Here is an 18,896-nt window from a genome sequence, read left to right on the forward strand (position 1 = left end):
ACTTCTCTTTGGGATTCCAGCCTTGTGCTGCCTGCTGTCCAATATATGAAAAGAGTGTCTGTCATGCATGATGCCCCATTTTCTAGTTGTTTTCAATGGGAAGGTGAGTTTGATTCCAGTTAGTATGTCATGGTCAGAAGAGGTCCTTTACTTTGCTGGTTATTTTATCTCCTCTTTCTAACATTGTTCCTGGTACAGAGGAATCAATCAGTCAATCAAGAAAACCGGTGTTTTCTTGTTTCCTTCATCTCATTTCTGAGTACCTGATAATATGCATGATTAATTTGTTAATTACAATTACTAATATATAGAAATATAAGCAGTGTGGTAGGATCTTTACATTTCATACCTGTTACTATTGTATATACCTGAATGGAATAAATTATTTTCTGTGGAAAATTCTAACATTTAATTTTTAAAAATTAATTTAGACTTTATTTCCCCAAAGTAAGTTAAACTAGTGAGTTTTTACCACTTTATGGAGGAGCTGCTAATATTTCCTACTACCTTTGAGTAGATATTGTTTTATATTTTTTCACACTATCACATAATGATTAAAAAATAACTCACCTTGTTCTGTATTATTTTAGATATAGTTTTGGCTTCTAGTGTGATGATTGTTCCCTGTTCCATATGAGAGCTGCAATTTAATTACATGGAAGCATCTGTCCTAAATTTGGAGTGATACAGTAAAGGCTGGTGTTTCATATTTTAGTAAGCCCTATGTTTGGAAGTGCTATCGTGGTGTTAGGTCACAGTGTGTATGTATTTTGAGCAGCTTGTGGATGGAATTTGAGTTGGTACAGAAATAATTTTGTTTTGGATTAGTTCTAACATTTACATTTTTACAAGGCATTTCAGGTTTGAGGAGAAAAAAATAATTTTTATCTTTTCCATATTTCATGTATTGTCATCCTAATTTTCTTCGCTGTATTTTTTTTTATGCATATGCTCACACAAGACATTTATTTACTTACAGAAATAACTTTGTATTCTATAAACTGTTCTGAAGTTTGGCTTTTTTACTTAGTTATGTATTTTGGGCTTTCTCTGTATCATTTCACTTGCAGTTACTTTACTTTTTTTAATGGCTGCATATCATTTTATAATTCATTTCTTCAGTTTTTTTATTGAACTCTTCTTGCTCTTAAGATTGTGATAAATATCCTTGTAAATAAAATCTGAATTCTTGTGAAAATATTTTTTGTGAGATAAATTCTAAGAAGTAGAATTTCTGGGTATAAAGTTTGCCCACTTAGAATTTTAGTAGCTATTACCAAATTTGTTTTTCAATAATTTACATTTCCACTAACAGTGCATTAGAGAGCCTGTTCCCATATACACTTACCTACAGTGTGTGGTTGTTTTATTTAATTTTGTCAATCTGATACATGAAAAATAATTTCAAATGGCTTCATTTGTATTTTTTTATTATTAGAAAGGGTAAGCCTTTTCATTTCAAATCATTATCTTCAGAGGCATCTCAGAAACAATGTTAAATAACATTGTTGATATTAAACAGCTTGCTTTGTGTTTGATTTATATGGGAATACTTCTATATTTGACTATCAAATATTCATTTTTGAAATGTTCCCAAACTGATCATGAGATGTTTTTCTTTTAATGGGCAATTTTGCCCAATTAATATTTTACTTAAGAATTTTGCATTGGTATTTATAAATGAATTTAATTTTGTAGTATCTTCATCATTTTTTGTTATCTGTGTTATGGTGATTTTAGGAACTTTGTTTTCAATCTCCATTCTTAGAAACAATTTAGGTAATACCAAAGGTATCTGATTCATAAAGGTTTGAAATTATTCATTAGGAAAAAATGTTTGAGCTTTGTACTTTATTAGAAGTATTTTATTGATAATTGATTTATGATAACCATGTACTCCATGGTTATTGGTCTCTTTGAATTTCCTATCTGTAAAAGTTAGGATTCAGTCAGGAAAACAGAACCTACACTAGGTACTTCAATAAATAGGATTTAATTGGGGTAAATGTGTTCAAAAGTTTTAGAAGAGCTAAGAGCAAACAGAGAAAGGTAAGGCACCTCAGAGTTTAGTAACTATGTGGAGCCTCTACCATCTGGAAGCCACAAAGGGAGGAGATTGGCTTATTACAAGCAGAGAGACAGAGGAAAGAAAGAATCTGAGAGGGAGAGAGAAATATATCCTGGCTTCTCCCTTCTTCCTGCCCTTCAGCCTTGTGCCAGTACCTCCCATTGCCCAATAAAGCCAAAAGCCAGTTAGCAAGGGAGAGCCTGGGAAATACAGTTTGCAGAGATCAGGTCCCAGCAGGTAAAGGGCTGGACGTACCTGTGAGCAAAAAATGGAATGATCTATATGCAGTCTCTTGGAATGTCAGTTTTGCTAATTTGCATTTCTCTTTAAAAGAAAAAAAAAGCTACTTCATTTATTTTCAGATGCTTCTCTCAGTTTTTGCAATTTTGTCTTAATTTATGGTTATTTCTCACTTCTAAGTGTCAATTTTATATACTTTATTTCCTTTGTTATTGTTATTTCCTTCGTTATTGTTAAGCTCTCCTTTTTAATGCTGTCAACATTTTTTCTATTTTTATTTTTGTGTAATTAATAAATATTTTTCATTTTTTCTTTTCAATTCCTTCTTTGTACTTTCCTTAGTTTTATATTGTTCTCCCTTTTCTAATTTCTAAAATTGTATTTTAATAAATTTATTTTAAAATTTTCTTACTTAAAAACAGAAGTGTAAAGTTTGTGAATCTTTGAGCATATTGAGCTGTATATCATGGAGCTTGATGGTCAGTGTTTTATTTACTGTTATTTCTAGGTCTTCTTTTAGTTTAAAAACTTAACTTTTTTGGCCTATGCATTTTTTTTAGGAATGATTTGATTTTTTTCCATTAAAAAATTCTGATAAGGATTTTTTCCTTTAATTGAAAGAGGCTAGATAGTGTGGTTAGTATGCACTATTTCTGTTTTTGAGGAAATTTATGAAATTTCTTAATAGCCCAATATTATGTAATTTTTAAAAATACTCTTTTAAAATAGGTATTTTTAGACCTGTAGTATACAGAGTTTTATATATGATGATAGATCAAACATATTCATTATTAAATTACTTATTCAGATACTCTGTATTATTTTTTTTTTAGTCTAGTCTCTCACAGGTAGAGATGAGTATATTTATTTCTCCTACTACTTTTGATTTCTCATTGCATTTTCCACCATTTTTGCTTTCTGTTTGGATGTACTGTTTTCTGGAATGAAAAGAATCACAACAGTTATATATTCATTCTGAGTGATATTCTTTGGCAACATACTGTGCCCTTCTTTGTTTTATATTTTGTGTCTAGAATTCAGTTTTATATCATTTGAATATAATGACTGCTGGATCTTACTGTTCATATTTTTCTGGGGGAGGAGTTTCCCTATCTTTTCTGTTGTTGTTACGTTATTTTATTTTACTGATGTTTCTCATTTTATGTATAGTGAAGTTTTTTCCCCTCTGATTTGGTAATGTTTTCCTTTTCATAGATGTTTAACACATAAAGTTTACACATAATATTTAACAGATGTGTTTAGTATAATTTGTATTTTGCAGCTTATTTTTAATTTTAATCATTTTAAGTTTCTTTTGTTTTCTTTCTTTTTCTAGAGGACAATGTTAACTTTTTAAAAAATTATTTTTGTAATTCAGAAGGTCTATATAGTCTGCTTTTTTCTAAACATTCACTTGTTTAACTTTTGAAACTTAAAAATTATAAGTTTAAATCTGTATCTCTTTATTTACAAACTTTATAACTAAAGCTGTCTATTGACTCTTCTGTATGAAAGGTGAGGAAATGAACATACTTATACTTCTTATCCATCTCTCACTCCTGATTTTGTTAGTATCCTTTGGGATTTTTGTCTAGTTTATTATAGTTAAATTATTCCTACTTTCACATTTTGTAGCTCTTCTCTCAAAAGTTAAGATACTTATTTTCTATTTTGTAAACTTAACCACAATGGTTTTATTTTCAAATTGTATTAATATTCTTTGCCTGTGATTAAATTTCTCTAAAATTAAACTTCAGATATTTTCACTTTTTATTATTTCTTAACTTGTCTGTAGCTTTCAGCATCAGTGACTCTGACTACTGGTAAAATTCCATTATGAGGAACATTATTAATCCCTTAAGCAGGATTCTGTATAATAAAGCAATTTGAATGTCTGCAGATGGTCTGCAGATGAGATGAGTATTTTGTTTATTAGGTTACAAGGAATTATCTTCCACAAATTATCCTAATCAACAAATAATTTATCTATGCTTTGGCCACTGCTATGCCCAAACTAAAGAGCCATATCTGCAAAGTGCTATATCAATTTTATTATAAATGTTGAAATGCATCTTTTTTTTGTTTGTTTGTTTATTAAGCATTAATAACATTTTACTCATCTCTCTTTTTAAGAAATATTCCAGCCATGCGTCTAATTCGAGTTATACACCACCCATTTTCTTCCACACTCACTCATTCCTTTTAGGCCAGTGCTTCTTATTGCATTGTGTGCTGCTCTAATCCCTCTGTTGTTTTATCAGTTGAAGATAGACTTGTTAATTTTCCTTCCCCATCATAATTGGCATTGTTCTATGCTATTTAATTCCAGTTTGAAACAATTAAAAAAATCTTTTAAAGGCATATTTTCACTTCATGGTTTTATTCTACATTTGTTCCTCCTTCCCTCTCTCTCTCCCTTCCTTCTTTCAAAGAATATTTAGTAGCTATTATTTCAGGCATCACAGTGAATACCTAAAATAGTGAACAAAGAGACACAATACTACCCTCATGGAGCTTCCATTGTAGTTGGGGAGATATTAAAAAAAAAGTATGCATACAAATAAATAGTTGTTTTAAGTGCTAAGATGAAGAATAGCAAGCATTAGACCTACATGAGATTTAGCTGATTCCTAAAGGAAGAGGTGGATCTTTCCATGTGAAAGAGAGGATGAGCTCCCAGGAAGGGAGAATGTTTAGGAAACTAAAGGAAGACCAGTGCTCCTAGAACTTATTTAGCTGAGTAGATAATGGCAAAACAGAAGTTGAAAGGATAGACAGAGGACACATAATCTGAGACACTATAGGTCTTAGAAGGAAGTTTGGATTTTTCTTTAAATGAAAAGGAAAGCCAGTGTAGGATTTTATGCAGGAGATGACAATTTCCTTTGCTACTTTAAGGAGAATGGTTTGGAAAGGAGCATGAGTAGAAAAGAGGACACCAATTAGGAGGTGCTGCAACAGTCTAAGCCAGAGATAATCATATCTTCCAAAAGGGGTGGCAGTGAATATGAAGAGAAGTGGGTAGATTTGTGGTAGACTTTGGAGGGAGAATTGGAAGGAGTTTCTGATGGATTGTTCATGTGCAAGGGTGACTTGAGCTTCAGAAGGACAGAGACTTCTAGGAAGAGAGGGCATATTTATTAGCAGTATTAGGTTGTTGTTAGTAGGATCAAGCCAGGTTTTTGTTACAGATAGAAGACAAATGGAAAGGTCTGATAAGAAGTATAAGGAGTTTTCGAATCATAGAGCAAGAGTTCTTGAGAGCACAGGATTCTATAGATAGTGTCCTGGGTCAGAATAGGAGATATTGAGGGCAATATGGGATTGACAGTTGGGGCGATAATATATACTTTGGGAGGTTTTGACTTTTTACAGTGACTGCAGTGAACAGGGCTATTAGGATGAGATGTGCCCTCCTGGGAGGTGAAGGGCAATCTGACCTAGTTGTGTGATCTTTAATGTTAGCTTCTAAGAAAGCTTCTCCCTAGGCTGCAAGGACTCCTACATAGAATCACAAAAATTTATTGCTACAAAGCACTTAGAGAGTATTTGTTTTTTGAAGATAGAGAATATTTGTTTTTTGAGAAAGAAACTGATTCCTCTCACTTTATTTTTGGTAGCCTTAATATTCTGCACATGCTATAGAATGTTTCTCTAACATGGTATTTTTTAGAGTGAAAATAGCAAATGAAAAAGGCAAAGCTACAAGAATTAGTAGGGCAATTTAAATTATGTTTTTAATCCACGTTTGTATAGTTTTTCTTGTTTTCATCTTTGTTAAATTTTATATTTTAATGGAGGAGATACATCAGTTTTAAATGGCTTTGTGGTATCAAGAGCATCTTAGTACTGAGGTTTTTGAATTTGAAAGTAAATATGATGAATTCATAGGCCACCTGTCTTATTTCATGTTCATAATAGCATCTCACAACTAAAAATGACCTTTTTCCCTAAAGAAATGTCCTCAAAGATTGCTTTTTTAAAAAAACATATATTGCAGTGTATCAAAAACAAGATTACTAAGTTAGATGCTGGTGAGTTCTGACTGACTAAGAATTTGCTTCCTTTAGGCTATACTTTTGATTTAGATACCTATTAAATTTTGATTTAGGATTATTTTGGACTACTAACAGAAACAGAATTAATTCTGTTCATTCACAGATCAAAGGTAATAGTGCAGAAAATTACTCTTCTGAAATATCTGAAACTATACCTTGTCTATTTTTTGTATCTTTACCATGGATCCTCTCTCACCATGGAAAGTCTCCAACACCTGTTTCTGAATAGAATTTTGAAGACCTGTAGTGAAGAGCATTCCTGTTACTTTTTTTTCAGTATTTATAAGCTAGAAAGTCTAAAAACAGATGACTTGTTCTTCCAGCAGTATCCATATGCCCACTTGTCCCAAACCCACCAGTATGTGTGTCTGCTATTGAGGCAAGGTGTTGGGCTAGAAAAACCATTGAGAACTAATGGTATTTATTAAGAAAAGAGATAAGATAGAAATGTAGAGAATACAAGTATTTAAGACATAGACAGCAAAATAAGAGCAGGTAAAAAGTTTGAGAAGAAATTTTTAGGAAGGAAGGCAAGCCAGCATGTTGGAAGATGAGAAGCCATAGAAACCAAAAAAGAGAGTTTCAGGAAGAAGTGAGTCAATAGGATCAGATGCCTCAGAGAAACAGGTTAAGAATGAAGATGGGTAAATTTCTGTTGCATTTGATCATTAGGAAGTGTTAACGTTACTGAGGCAATAGAATGGTTTGGGCAGAAGCAATATATCAGTGTGTTGAAAAACAAACAAGAAGTGGTAAAATGAAGACTGCAAGTGTGGCTTCTCAAAGAGTCCCTTTATCCTGTCCTAGAATTCTACAGTCTCTGATTACTGAATTTTGAAGCATTTGTTCTTGATTTAAAGATATTAAATATGAACCACTCATATAGCTCCTTGCATAATTGCCAGAAACCTGCCATTTTTATATTAATGTAATAATTGGTGTAAAACTAAATATTTAAAGTTCCTGAAGACAGCTAAGTGGAAAACTCTAATACAAGTGCTAATTTTATTTCTTATTTTTTTAAAAGTCTTGGCTACTTATGATTCAGCAGACGGAACAACTTAGTAGGATAATGAAGACACATGCAGAGGACCTAAATTCTGGGCCCTTACACAGGCTCACCATGATGATCAAAGACAAGCAGCAGGTGAAGAAGAGTTATATAGGTGTTCATCAGCAGATAGAGGCAGAGATGATCAAGGTTTGTCTTTCCGTTCTGGAATTCTTTCTTTAATTTGATTTTTAAATTCACTGAAATACTTTATCTTGTTTGACTTTAAAAATTGTTTAGTCACCATTTCCTGACAAAAAATAGATTTCAGTGTCTCTAATAAGTAGTATCTTATTTTTACTGAATATACAACATTATTGGTTATAAGATATACTGTTACTTTGTATACTCTCATGAAAGAAAAAATGCTGCCAATTAAACGATGATACAATGCTTTCTTATCACTTAGAATTTTTATTGTCTACTCACTGAAATAGTTCTTTTAGGCTTTTAGAAAATTAATTTGCATCATGTAATTCTATGCATATAATAAAAAATAGGCAAAATAAATTAATTGGAATATTTCTAAATTTTTTTCAGAGTCTGTCTCTTCTGGTTAACTTTTTACAATGGTTTTTGTTATGAAAATTTGCAAATGTACAGAAGAGAGAATAGTTAAATGAACTCCCATTGACCTATCCATCCACATAGTCAATATTTTCTTTCTTTTTTTTTTTTTTTCATCTATACTCTCACCTACTTTTCTTCTACACTGGATAATTTTAAGGAAAATTCCAGTTATCTTTTTATCCATAAATATTTTAGTATATATTGCTAAAATAAGTACTCTTTTAAAAAAAACTATGTTATCATTAACCCACCTAAAATAACAATAATTCCTTAATATTATTAATTATCCTGACTATGCTCAAATGATTGTTAAATGTTTTTTACAGTTGTTTCATTTGAATCATGATCCAAACCTGGCTCATATGTTGCATTTGAATAATCTCTTAATCTCTAGGTTCCCCTCACCACCCCACTTTAAAAATGCCATTTATTTGTGGAAGAAACTGAGTAGTTTATTCTGTAGCATTTAATTCCTTCATTTTGGATTTTGCTGTTAGCATCTTGTGATGCAGTTTCACATATTCCTTCATCCTCCAATTTTCTTGCAAACTGGAAGTTAGATCTAGAGGCTTGATAAGATTTTGGCTGTTTATTTTGGGCAAGAATACATCATAGGTGCTGGTATAGAGTTCCTGTTGTTTCATATCAAGAGGTATATAATGTCTGCTTGTTTATCTTTTTCTGATGTTAAACTTGACTAATAGGTTCCAGTGTTGCCAGCCTGGTCAATCTATTAAAAAAGTTTCTCTTCAGCCTTTCACCTAATAGTTTTAGAAATACTTCATTTTCACTGCTTAGATCCATTAGCTCAGTGGAGGTTGTAAAATGGCAATATTTTACTTCTGTCATTCCTGATGCAATTGTTAGCTGGAGTTTTTCAATAAAAATTTTTCTTGTATCAACTATTTGGTTGCCGTGAGGTGTAAGGTAGGATAAATTCTTGCTTTTTGATATTAATTTGCCTGTTTGGGACTTCCCTGGTGGCGCAGTGGTTAAGAAGCCGCCTGCCAATCAGGGGACACAGGTTCGATCCCTGGTCCGGGAAGATCCCATATGCCACAAAGCAACTAAGCCCGTGTGCCAGAACTACTGAGCCTGTGCTCTACAGCCTGTGAACCACAACTACCGAGCCCGCGTGCTGCTACTGAAGCCTGCATACCTAGAGCCCGTGCTCTGCAACAAGAGAAGCCACCACAGTGGGAAGCCAGTGCACTGCAACAAAGAGTATTCCCCTCTGGACACAACTAGAGAAAGCCTGCATGCAACAATGAAGACCCAACCTAGCCCCCCCCGCCCCCCCCCCCAAATTGCCAGTTTGCCGAATAGTGAATTGGTTGTTTAACAAGTTCAAAAGTTAAGACTTCTAGTTTCTAGACCAGCATGTAAGAAGGTTGGAAGTTGTCCCTCCATCCTAACAACAAGTAAAAAGCTGAACAAACTGAAAAATCAACAACTCTTCTTAGATCCATTAGAGAAAGTAGGTTACAGAGCAGATGACTGCCCCCTCCCCTCCCCCCACCCCCCCAATTGGAGAGACTGACAAGCGAATACAGAGAGTCACAACTTATCAGAGCAGCAGTGGTCTCGGGAACCATTGTTGGTTGTAGAAAAACCTGAACTGTAACTGACAAATTCTGGAAGTTTAGTGTGGACATTTCTCAGGGTTAAAAACTCCAGGAGGACCCACTCATTGAGGGGCCTTCACACTTGTGAATTTTACCTCCCAAATCCCTATGAGGTTCTCATAGAGAATATAGGAAGAAAAATTCTCATGATCCTGGTAGTGGCAGAGGAAAAGGAATAATTTTGATATATGCTAGAGCATTCTGTTTTTAACAAGGTCTGTCGTCAGGACAAACTGTTTAGCCAGAACCTAACTGACCTGGGGGAAGGGAAGTACCTAACTCCAGTTCACTCTAGCCATCCTGTCCCATGTAAGGCGGGGTGGGGACTGAGAAGTACATGTGAAGTTCACGGTCCAGAGGCACAGTCTCAGTGAAAGACCAAGACCTAATCAGAGGGCTATAAAATGCTTCTCCTTCCTTGACAACTTATCACCACATTAGTACAGACCTGTCTATCTCAGTTCCTTTTACCCAGTACTTTATACCTGACAATTGAGAAGAAAGAGACAAGGCATACCAAGAGGGAGGAAACACAATTGGAAGAGACAGAGCAAGCATCAGAACCAGACATGGCAGGGATCTTGGAATTATCAGACTGGGAATTTAAAGCAACTATTAATAATGTGCTAAGAGCTCTAATGAGTAAAGTAGACAGCATACAAGAACAGATGGGCAATGTAAGCAGAAAGATAGAAATCCTAAGCAAGGACCAAGAAGAGATTCTAGAGTTCAGTAACATTATAACAGAAATGAAGAATGACTTTGATGGGCTTATTAGGAGACTGGACACAATTGAAGAAGGAATCTCTGAACTTGAGTTTATATCAATAGAAATCTCTAAAAGTGAAAAGCAAAGAGAACAAAGACTGAAAAAAAAAGTAAACAGCATATTCAAGACTTTTGGGACCACTACAAAAGGTATAACCTACATGTAATGGGAATACCAGAAGGAGAAGAAAGGAACTGAGGAATAGAAGAAATTTTTGAAACAATAATGACTGAGAATTTCACCAAATTAATGTCAGACACCAAATGACAGATCCAGGAAGCTCAGAGAACACCAAGCAGAATGAATGACGAAAAACCCCCTCATAAACCTAGAATTCTGAACCCTGTGAAAGTATCCCTCAAAAGTGAAGGAGAAATAAAGTCTTTGTCAGACAAACAAAAATTGATGAAATTTGTTGTCAATAGACTGAGAAGGAAAGTATGATATAGGTCAGAAACTTGGATCTACATAGAGAAAGAAAGAGCATTGGGGAAAGAATGAATGAAGATAAAAATGAAAACTTTTATTTTTCTCATTCTTAATTGATTTAATGGATAATGGTTTATTGAAAACGATAATAGCAACAATGTATTTGATTATGTACACTCATGTATATATCCTGTGTATGTACATATTTTTATGTATGCTTATATATAAGTGAAATGAATGACAGCCATAATACTTGGGAAGGAGGAATTAGGATTATTTTGTTATTGTAAGATATTTACACTATGCATGAAGTGGTATAGTGTTATTTGAAAGTAAGAGTGGATTAGTTATAAATGTATGTTGCAAACTCTAGGACAGCCACTAAAAAAAAGCAAAAAAAAGAAGTATACCTAGTATGCTAAGAAATGATAGAGAATAGAATCACATAAAATACTCAGTTAAAACGACAAAGACAGAAAAAGAGTGGAAGACAAAAATTGGAACAACTAATAAGGGTAACAAATAGGAAACAGTAACAAATATGGTAGATACTAATCCAAGTATATCAATAATTACTTTGAAGGTCAGTGGTCTTAATGAACCAATTAAAAGACAGATATTGTCAGAATGGATCAAAAAACAAGACACAACTGTATGTTGTATACAAGAAACCCACTTTATATATAAAGACACATATAGATTAATAGTAAATGGATGGAGAAAGATATACCATACTAACCCTAATCAAAAGAAAGTGGGAGTAGCTATATTAATTGCAGACAGGACAGGCTTCAAAGTAAAGAAATTTATCAGGGATAAAGAGGGGAATTACATAATGTTGAAGGGGTCAGTTCTCCAGGAAGACACTGTAATCCTTAACATGTATGTGCCTAACAACATAGCATCAAAATACTGATAGAACTGCAAAAAATGTTAGAATTGTAAGGAGAAATGGATGAACCTCTATTATAGTTGGAGATTTCAGCACCCTCCCCACCCCCCATCAGAAATGGACAGATGCAGAAGGCAGAAAATCAGTAAGGACAGAATTGAACTTAATAATATCAATCAACTAGATAGAAGGAACATCTATAGACTACTTCATCCAACAGCAGGAGAATACACATTCTTCTCAAACTCACATTGGATTATTCAACAAGATAGACAACATTCTGGGTCATAAATCACACCTTAATAAATTTTAAAAAATGGAGTTGATACAATTTGTTCTCTGAGACCACAGTGGAATTAAACTAGAAATCAGTAACAGAAAGATAGCTGGAAAATCCCCCAATAATTGGAGATTAAACAGCACACTTCTAAATAACACGTGGATCAAGGAAGAAATCTCAAGAAAAATTTAAAGATATTTTGAATGAAATGAATCTGAAAACAAAGCTTATCAAAATTTGTGGGATACAACAAAAGCAGTGCTTAGAAGGAAATTTATAGCATTGAATGCATTTGTTGGAAAAGAAGAAAGATCTAAAATCAATCATCTGAGCTTCCACCTTAGGACAATACAAAAAGAAGAGCAAATTGAATCCAAAGTACACAGAAGAAAAGAAATAATGAAAATTAGAGCAGAACTCAATGAAAACATGAAACTAATAAAGTAAAAAAAACCAAAATCTGGTTCTTTGAGAAGAATAAAATCAGTAAGCCTCTAGCCAGGCTAACAAAAACCCAGTGTGGGTACAAATTACTAGTATCAGAAGTGAAAGATACATATCCTGTGGATATTAAAAGGATAATGAAGGACTACTTTTTAAAAACTCTATGTCCTAATTCAAAAAGAGTCATGTACCACAATGTTCATTGCAGCTCTATTTACAATAGCCAGGACATGGAAGCAACCTAAGTGTCCATCGACAGATGAATGGATAAAGAAGATGTGGCATATATATACAATGGAATATTACTCAGCCATAAAAAGGAATGAAATTGAGTTATTTGTAGTGAGGTGGATGGAACTAGAGTCTGTCATACAGAGTGAAGTAAGTCAGAAAGAGAAAAACAAATACCATATGCTAACACATATATATGGAATCTAAGAAAAGAAAAAAGAATGGTCATGAAGAGCCTAGGGGCAAGACAGGAATAAAGACGCAGACCTACTAGAAAATGGAGTTGAGAACACGGGGAGGGGGAAGGGTAAGCTGTTACAAAGTGAGAGAGTGGTATATATGGATATATATACACTACCAAATGTAAAATAGATAGCTAGTGGGAAGCAGTCCCATAGCACAGGGAGATCAGCTCGGTGCTTTGTGACCAGCTAGAAGGGTGGGATAGGGAGGGTGGGAGGGAGGGAGGTGCAAGAGGGAAGAGATATGGGGGTATATGTATATGTATAATTGATTCACTTCGTTAAAAAGCAGAAACTAACACACCACTGTAAAGCAATTGTATTCCAATAAAAACGTTAAAAAGCAAAAAAAATAAAAAAAACCCTCTATGTCCATAAGTTTGATAACCTGGGAGAAATGGGCCAAAGCCTTGAAGGATGCAGTCTGCTAAAACTCACATAAGAAGAAATAGACAATCAATAGGCACATATCTATTAAAGTAATTGAATCAATAATTAATAACCTTCCAAAACAGAAAGCACCAGGCTCAGATGGCTTTAGACTCAGATGGCTTCATTGGTGAATTCTATTAAACATTTAAGGAAGAAATTATACCAATTCTCTACAAAGTATTTCAGAAAAAGAAACAGCGAGGAGCTTCCTAACTCCATTCTGTGAGGCCAGCATTACCTAACACCAAAACCACACAAAGACATTAGAAGAAAAGGAAACAACAGACCAATATCTATCATGAACACAGATGCAAAAATCCTTAATAAACTATGAAGAAATAAAATCCAACAGTGTAGAAAAAGAATTTATACACTTTGACCAAGTGGAATTTTTTTCAGGTGTTAAAGCCTGGTTCGATATTTGAAAATCAATGGATGGAATCCATTATATCCGGAAATTAAAAAAGAAAAATTACATGAGCATATGAATAGATGCAGAAAAAGCGTTTGACAGAATCCAACACCAGTTGGGTTGGTTCTCAGTAAATGACGAATAAAGGGAAACTTCTTCAACCTGATAAAAGATATCTACAAAAAACTTATAACTAACATCATCCTTAGTTGTGAGAAACTCATAACTTTCCCACTAAGATCAGGAGCAAGGGAAGGATGTCTGCCTTTACCAATGGTTGTCAACATAATACTGGAAATCTTAGCTAATGAAACAAGGCAAGAAAAAGAGATAAAATGTGTACAGGTTGGGAATGAAGAAATAAAGCTGTCTTTGTTTACAGATGACATGGTTGTTGATCCAAGAGAATCAACAAAAAACTCTTGGAACTAATAAACAGTTATAGTAAGTTTTCAGGATACAGTGTTAGCATACAGAAGTCAATCACTTCCCTATATATTAACAATGAACAGGTGGAATATGAAATTAAAAACACAATACCATTTACATTAGAACCTCAAAAAATGAAATACTTAGGTTAACAACTATCAAAATATGTACAAGATCTATAGGAGGACAATGACAGAACTCTGATTAGAGAAATCAAAGAAGAAATAATTGTAGAGATATCCCATGTTTGTGGATGAGAAACCTCAGTGTTGTCAAGATACAAATTATTCCCAATTTGAACTATAGATTCAACACAGTCCCAATCAAAATCTCAGCAAATGCCAAATTGATTCTAAAATTTATATGGAGAAACAAAAGACCCAGAATAGCCAACAGAATATTGAAGGAGAAGAACAAAATTGGAGAACCGACACTACCTGACTTCAAGACTTATCATAAAGACCCAGTAATCGGGGAAAGCTTCAAGATGGCGGAAGAGTAAGAGGTGGATATCGCCTTCCTCCCCACAAATACATCAGAAATACATCTACATGTGGAACAGCTCCTACAAAACACCTACTGAACGCTGGCAGAAGACCTCAGACCTCCCAAAAGGCAAGAAACTCCCCACGTACCTGGGTAGGGAAAAAAAAAAAAAAGAAAAAGCAGAGACAAAAGAATAGGGACGGGACCTGCACAGTGGGAGGGAGCTGTGAAGGAGGAAGGGTTTCTACACACTAGGAAGCCCCTAGTCTTGTGGGCGGAGACTGTGGATGGCGGAGGCGGGGAAGATTCGGAGCCATGGAGGAGAGCGCAGCAACAGGGGTGCAAGGGGCAAAGTGGAGAGATTCCTACAAAGAGGATCGGTGTTGACCAGCACTCACCAGCCTGAGAGACTTTTCTGTTCACCTGCCGGGATGGTTGGGGGCTGGGAGCTGAGGCTTTGGCTTCCGAGGTCAGATCCCAAGGAGAGGACAGGGGGAGGCTACGTAAACACCGCCTGAAGGGGGCTAGTGTGCCACAGCTAGCCGGGAGGGAGTCTGGGAAAAAGTCTGGAGCTGCCGAAGAGGCAAGAGCCTTTTCCTTACCTCTTTGTTTCCTGGTGCATGAGGAGGGGGGATTAAGAGTGCCGTTTAAAGGAGCTCCAGAGACGGGTGCAAACTGCGGCTATCAGTGCGGACCCCAGAGAAGGACATGAGACGCTAAGGCTGCTGCTGCAGCCACCAAGAACCCTGTGTGCAAGCACAGGTCACTATCCACACCCCCCTCCCGGGAGCTTGTGCAGCCTGCCACTGCCAGGGTCCCATGATCCAGGAACAACTTCCCCAGGAGAACACACGGTGTGCCTCAGGCTGGTGCAATGTCACGCTGGCCTCTGCCGCCACAGGCTCGCCCTGCATTCCATACCCCTCCCTGCCCCCGGCCAGAGTGATCCAGAGCCCCCGAATGAGCCGCTCCTTTAACCCCGTCCTGTCTGAGCGAAGAACAGACGCCCTCAGGCGACCTACATGCAGAGGCAGGGCCAAATCCAAAGCTGAACCCCAGGAGCTGTGTGAACAAAGAAGAGAATTTCTCTTTTTGTGAGTGTGTATGTGTATGCTTCTCTGTGTGATTTTGTCTGTACAGCTTTGCTTTTACCATTTGGCCTAGGGTTCTATCTGTGCTTTTTTTTTTTTTAAGTATAGTTTTTAGTGCTTGTTATCATTGGTGGATTTGTTTTTTGGTTTGGTTGCTCTCTTCTTTCTTTCTTTCCTTTTTTAAAAAAATAATTATTTTTTATTTTAATAACTTTATTTTATTTTATCATCTTCTCTTTTTTTTTCCTTTTTTTTCTCTTTTATTCTGAGCCGTGTGGGTGACAGGCTTTTGGTGGTCCAGCCAGGTGTCAGGACTGTGCCTCTGAGGTGGGAGAGCCAAGTTCATGACGTTGGTCCACAAGAGACCTCCCAGCTCCACGTAATATCAAATGGCGAAAATCTCCCAGAGATCTCCATGTCAACACCAAAACCCAGCTCCACTCAATGATCAGCAAGCTACAGTGCTGGACATGCTATGCCAAACAACTAGCAAGACAGTAACACAACCCCACCCATTAGCAGAGAGGCTGCCTAAAATCATAATGAGGCCACAGAGACCCCAAAACACACCACCAGACGTGGACCTGCCCACAAGAAAGACAAGATCCAGCCTCATCCACCGGAACACAGGCACTAGTCCCCTCCACCAGGAAGCGTACACAACCCATGGAACCAACCTTAGCCACTGGGGACAGACACCAAAAACAACAGGAACTATGAACCTGCACCTGTGAAAAGGAGACCCCAAACACAGTAAGTTAAGCAAAATGACAAGACAGAGAAACACACAGCAGATGAAGGAGCAAGGTAAAAACCCACCTGACCTAACAAATGAAGAGGAAATAGGCAGTGTACCTGAAAAAGAATTCAGAATAATGATAGTAAGGATGATCCAAAATCTTGAAAATAGAATGGAGAAAATACAAGAAACGTTTAACAAGGACCTAGAAAAACTAAAGAGCAAACAAACAGTGATGAACGACACAATAAATGAAATAAAAAATTCTCTAGAAGGGATCAGTAGCGGAATAACTGAGGCAGAAGAACGGATAAGTGACCTGGAAGATAAAATAGTGGAAATAACTACTGCAGAGCAGAATAAAGAAAAAAGAATGAAAAGAATTGAGGACAGTCTCAGAGACCTCAGGGGCAACATTAAATGCACCAACATTCGAATTATAGGGGTCCCAGAAGAAGAAGAGAAAAAGAAAGGGACTGAGAAAATATTTGAAGAGATTTTAGTTGAAAACTTCCCTAATACAGGAAAGCAAATAGTCAACTCCGGGAAACACAGAGAGTCCCATACAGGATAAATCCAAGGAGAAACATGCCAAGACACATATTAATAAAACTATCAAAAATTAAATACAAAGAAACAATATTAAAAGCAGCAAGGGAAAAACGCAAACAACATACAAGGGAATTCCCATAAGGTTAAGAGCTGATCTTTCAGCGGAAACTCTGCAAGCCAGAAGGGAGTGACAGGACATATTTAAAGTGATGAAGGGGAAAAACCTACAACCAAGATTACTCTAGCCAGCAAGGATCTCATTCAGATTCGATGGAGAAATTAAAACCTTTACAGACAAGCAAAACTTAAGAGAATTCAGCACCACCAAACCAGCTTTACAACAAATGCTAAAGGAACTTCTCTAGGCAGGAAACACAAGAGAAGGAAAACCCCTACAATAACAAACCCAAAACAATTAAGAAAATGGTAATAGGAACATACATATCAATAATTACCTTAAATGTAAATGGATTAAATGCTCCAAGCAAAATACATAGACTGGCTGAATGGATACGAAAACAACACCCGTATATATGCTGTGTACAAGAGACCCACTTCAATCCTAGGGACACATACAGACTGCAAGTGAGGGATATTCCATGCAAATGGAAATCAGAAGAAAGCTGGAGTAGCAATTCTCATATCAGACAAAATAGGCTTTAAAACAAACACTATTACAAGAGACAAAGAATGACACTACATAATGATCAAGGGATCAATCCAAGAAGAAGATATAAGAAGTGTAAATATTTATGCACCCAACATAGGAGCACCTCAATACGTAAGGCCAATACTAACAGCCATAAAAGGGGAAATTGACAGTAACACAGTCATAGTAGGGGACGTTAACACCCCATTTTCACCAAAGGACAGATCATCCAAAATGAAAATAAATAAGGAAACACAAGCTAAATGGTACGTTAAACAAGATGGAATTAATTGATATGTATAGGACATTCCATCCAAAAACAACAGAATACACATTCTTCTCAAGTGCTCATGGAACATTGTCCAGGAGAGATCATATCTTGGGTCACAAATCAGGCGTTGGGAAATTTAAGAAAATTGAAATCGTTTCAAGTATCTTTTCCAACCACAACGCTATGAGACTAGATATCAATTACAGGGAAACATCTGTAAAAACTACAAACACATGGAGGCTAAACAATACACTACTTAATAACCAAGTGATCACGAAAGAAATCAAAGAGGAAATCAAAAAATACCTAGAAACAAATGACAATGAAAACAGGACGACCCAAAACCTATGCGATGCAGCAAAAGCAGTTCTAAGAGCTAAGTTTATAGCAATACAATCCTACCTTATGAAACAAGAAACATCTCAAATAAACAACCTAACCTTACACCTAAAGCAATTAGAGAAAGAAGAACAAAAAAACCCAAAAGTTAGCAGGAGAGAAGTCATTAAGATCAGAGCAGAAATAAATGAAAAGGAAATGAAGGAAACGATAGCAAAGATCAATAAAAGTAAAAGCTGGTTCTCTGAGAAGATAAACAAAATTGATAAACCGTTAGCCAGACTCAGGAAAAAAAAGGAGAAGACTCAAATCAATAGAATTAGAGATGAAAAAGGAGAAGTAACAAGTGACACTGCAGAAATACAATGGATCATGAGAGATTACTACAAACAACTCTATGCCAATAAAATGGACAACCTGGAAGAAATGGACAAATTCTTTGAAATGCACAGCCTTCCGAGACTGAACCAGGAAGAAATAGAAAATATGAACAGACCAATCACATGCACTGAAATTGAAACTGTGATTAAAAATCTTCCAACAAACAAAAGCCCAGGACCAGATGGCTTCACAGGTGAATTCTATCAAACATTTAGA

General features: G+C 35.7%; 1 protein-coding gene across 6 annotated transcripts in view; it reads left to right on the forward strand.

The window, feature by feature from the left end:
• The window catches only part of FER (FER tyrosine kinase), a 466,113-nt gene that overhangs the window by 70,702 nt on the left and 376,515 nt on the right, over positions 1-18,896 (forward strand). For all 6 annotated transcript variants that reach the window (XM_024125793.3, XM_024125783.2, XM_055086705.1 and 3 more), the window contains one exon: positions 7,394-7,567. In XM_024125793.3, the coding sequence (XP_023981561.1) occupies positions 7,394-7,567 (174 nt within the window). The remainder of the gene's footprint in view (positions 1-7,393; positions 7,568-18,896) is intronic.

Source organism: Physeter macrocephalus, chromosome 8, assembly GCF_002837175.3.
Source record: "Physeter macrocephalus isolate SW-GA chromosome 8, ASM283717v5, whole genome shotgun sequence".
NCBI classification, from domain to species: domain Eukaryota; kingdom Metazoa; phylum Chordata; class Mammalia; order Artiodactyla; family Physeteridae; genus Physeter; species Physeter macrocephalus.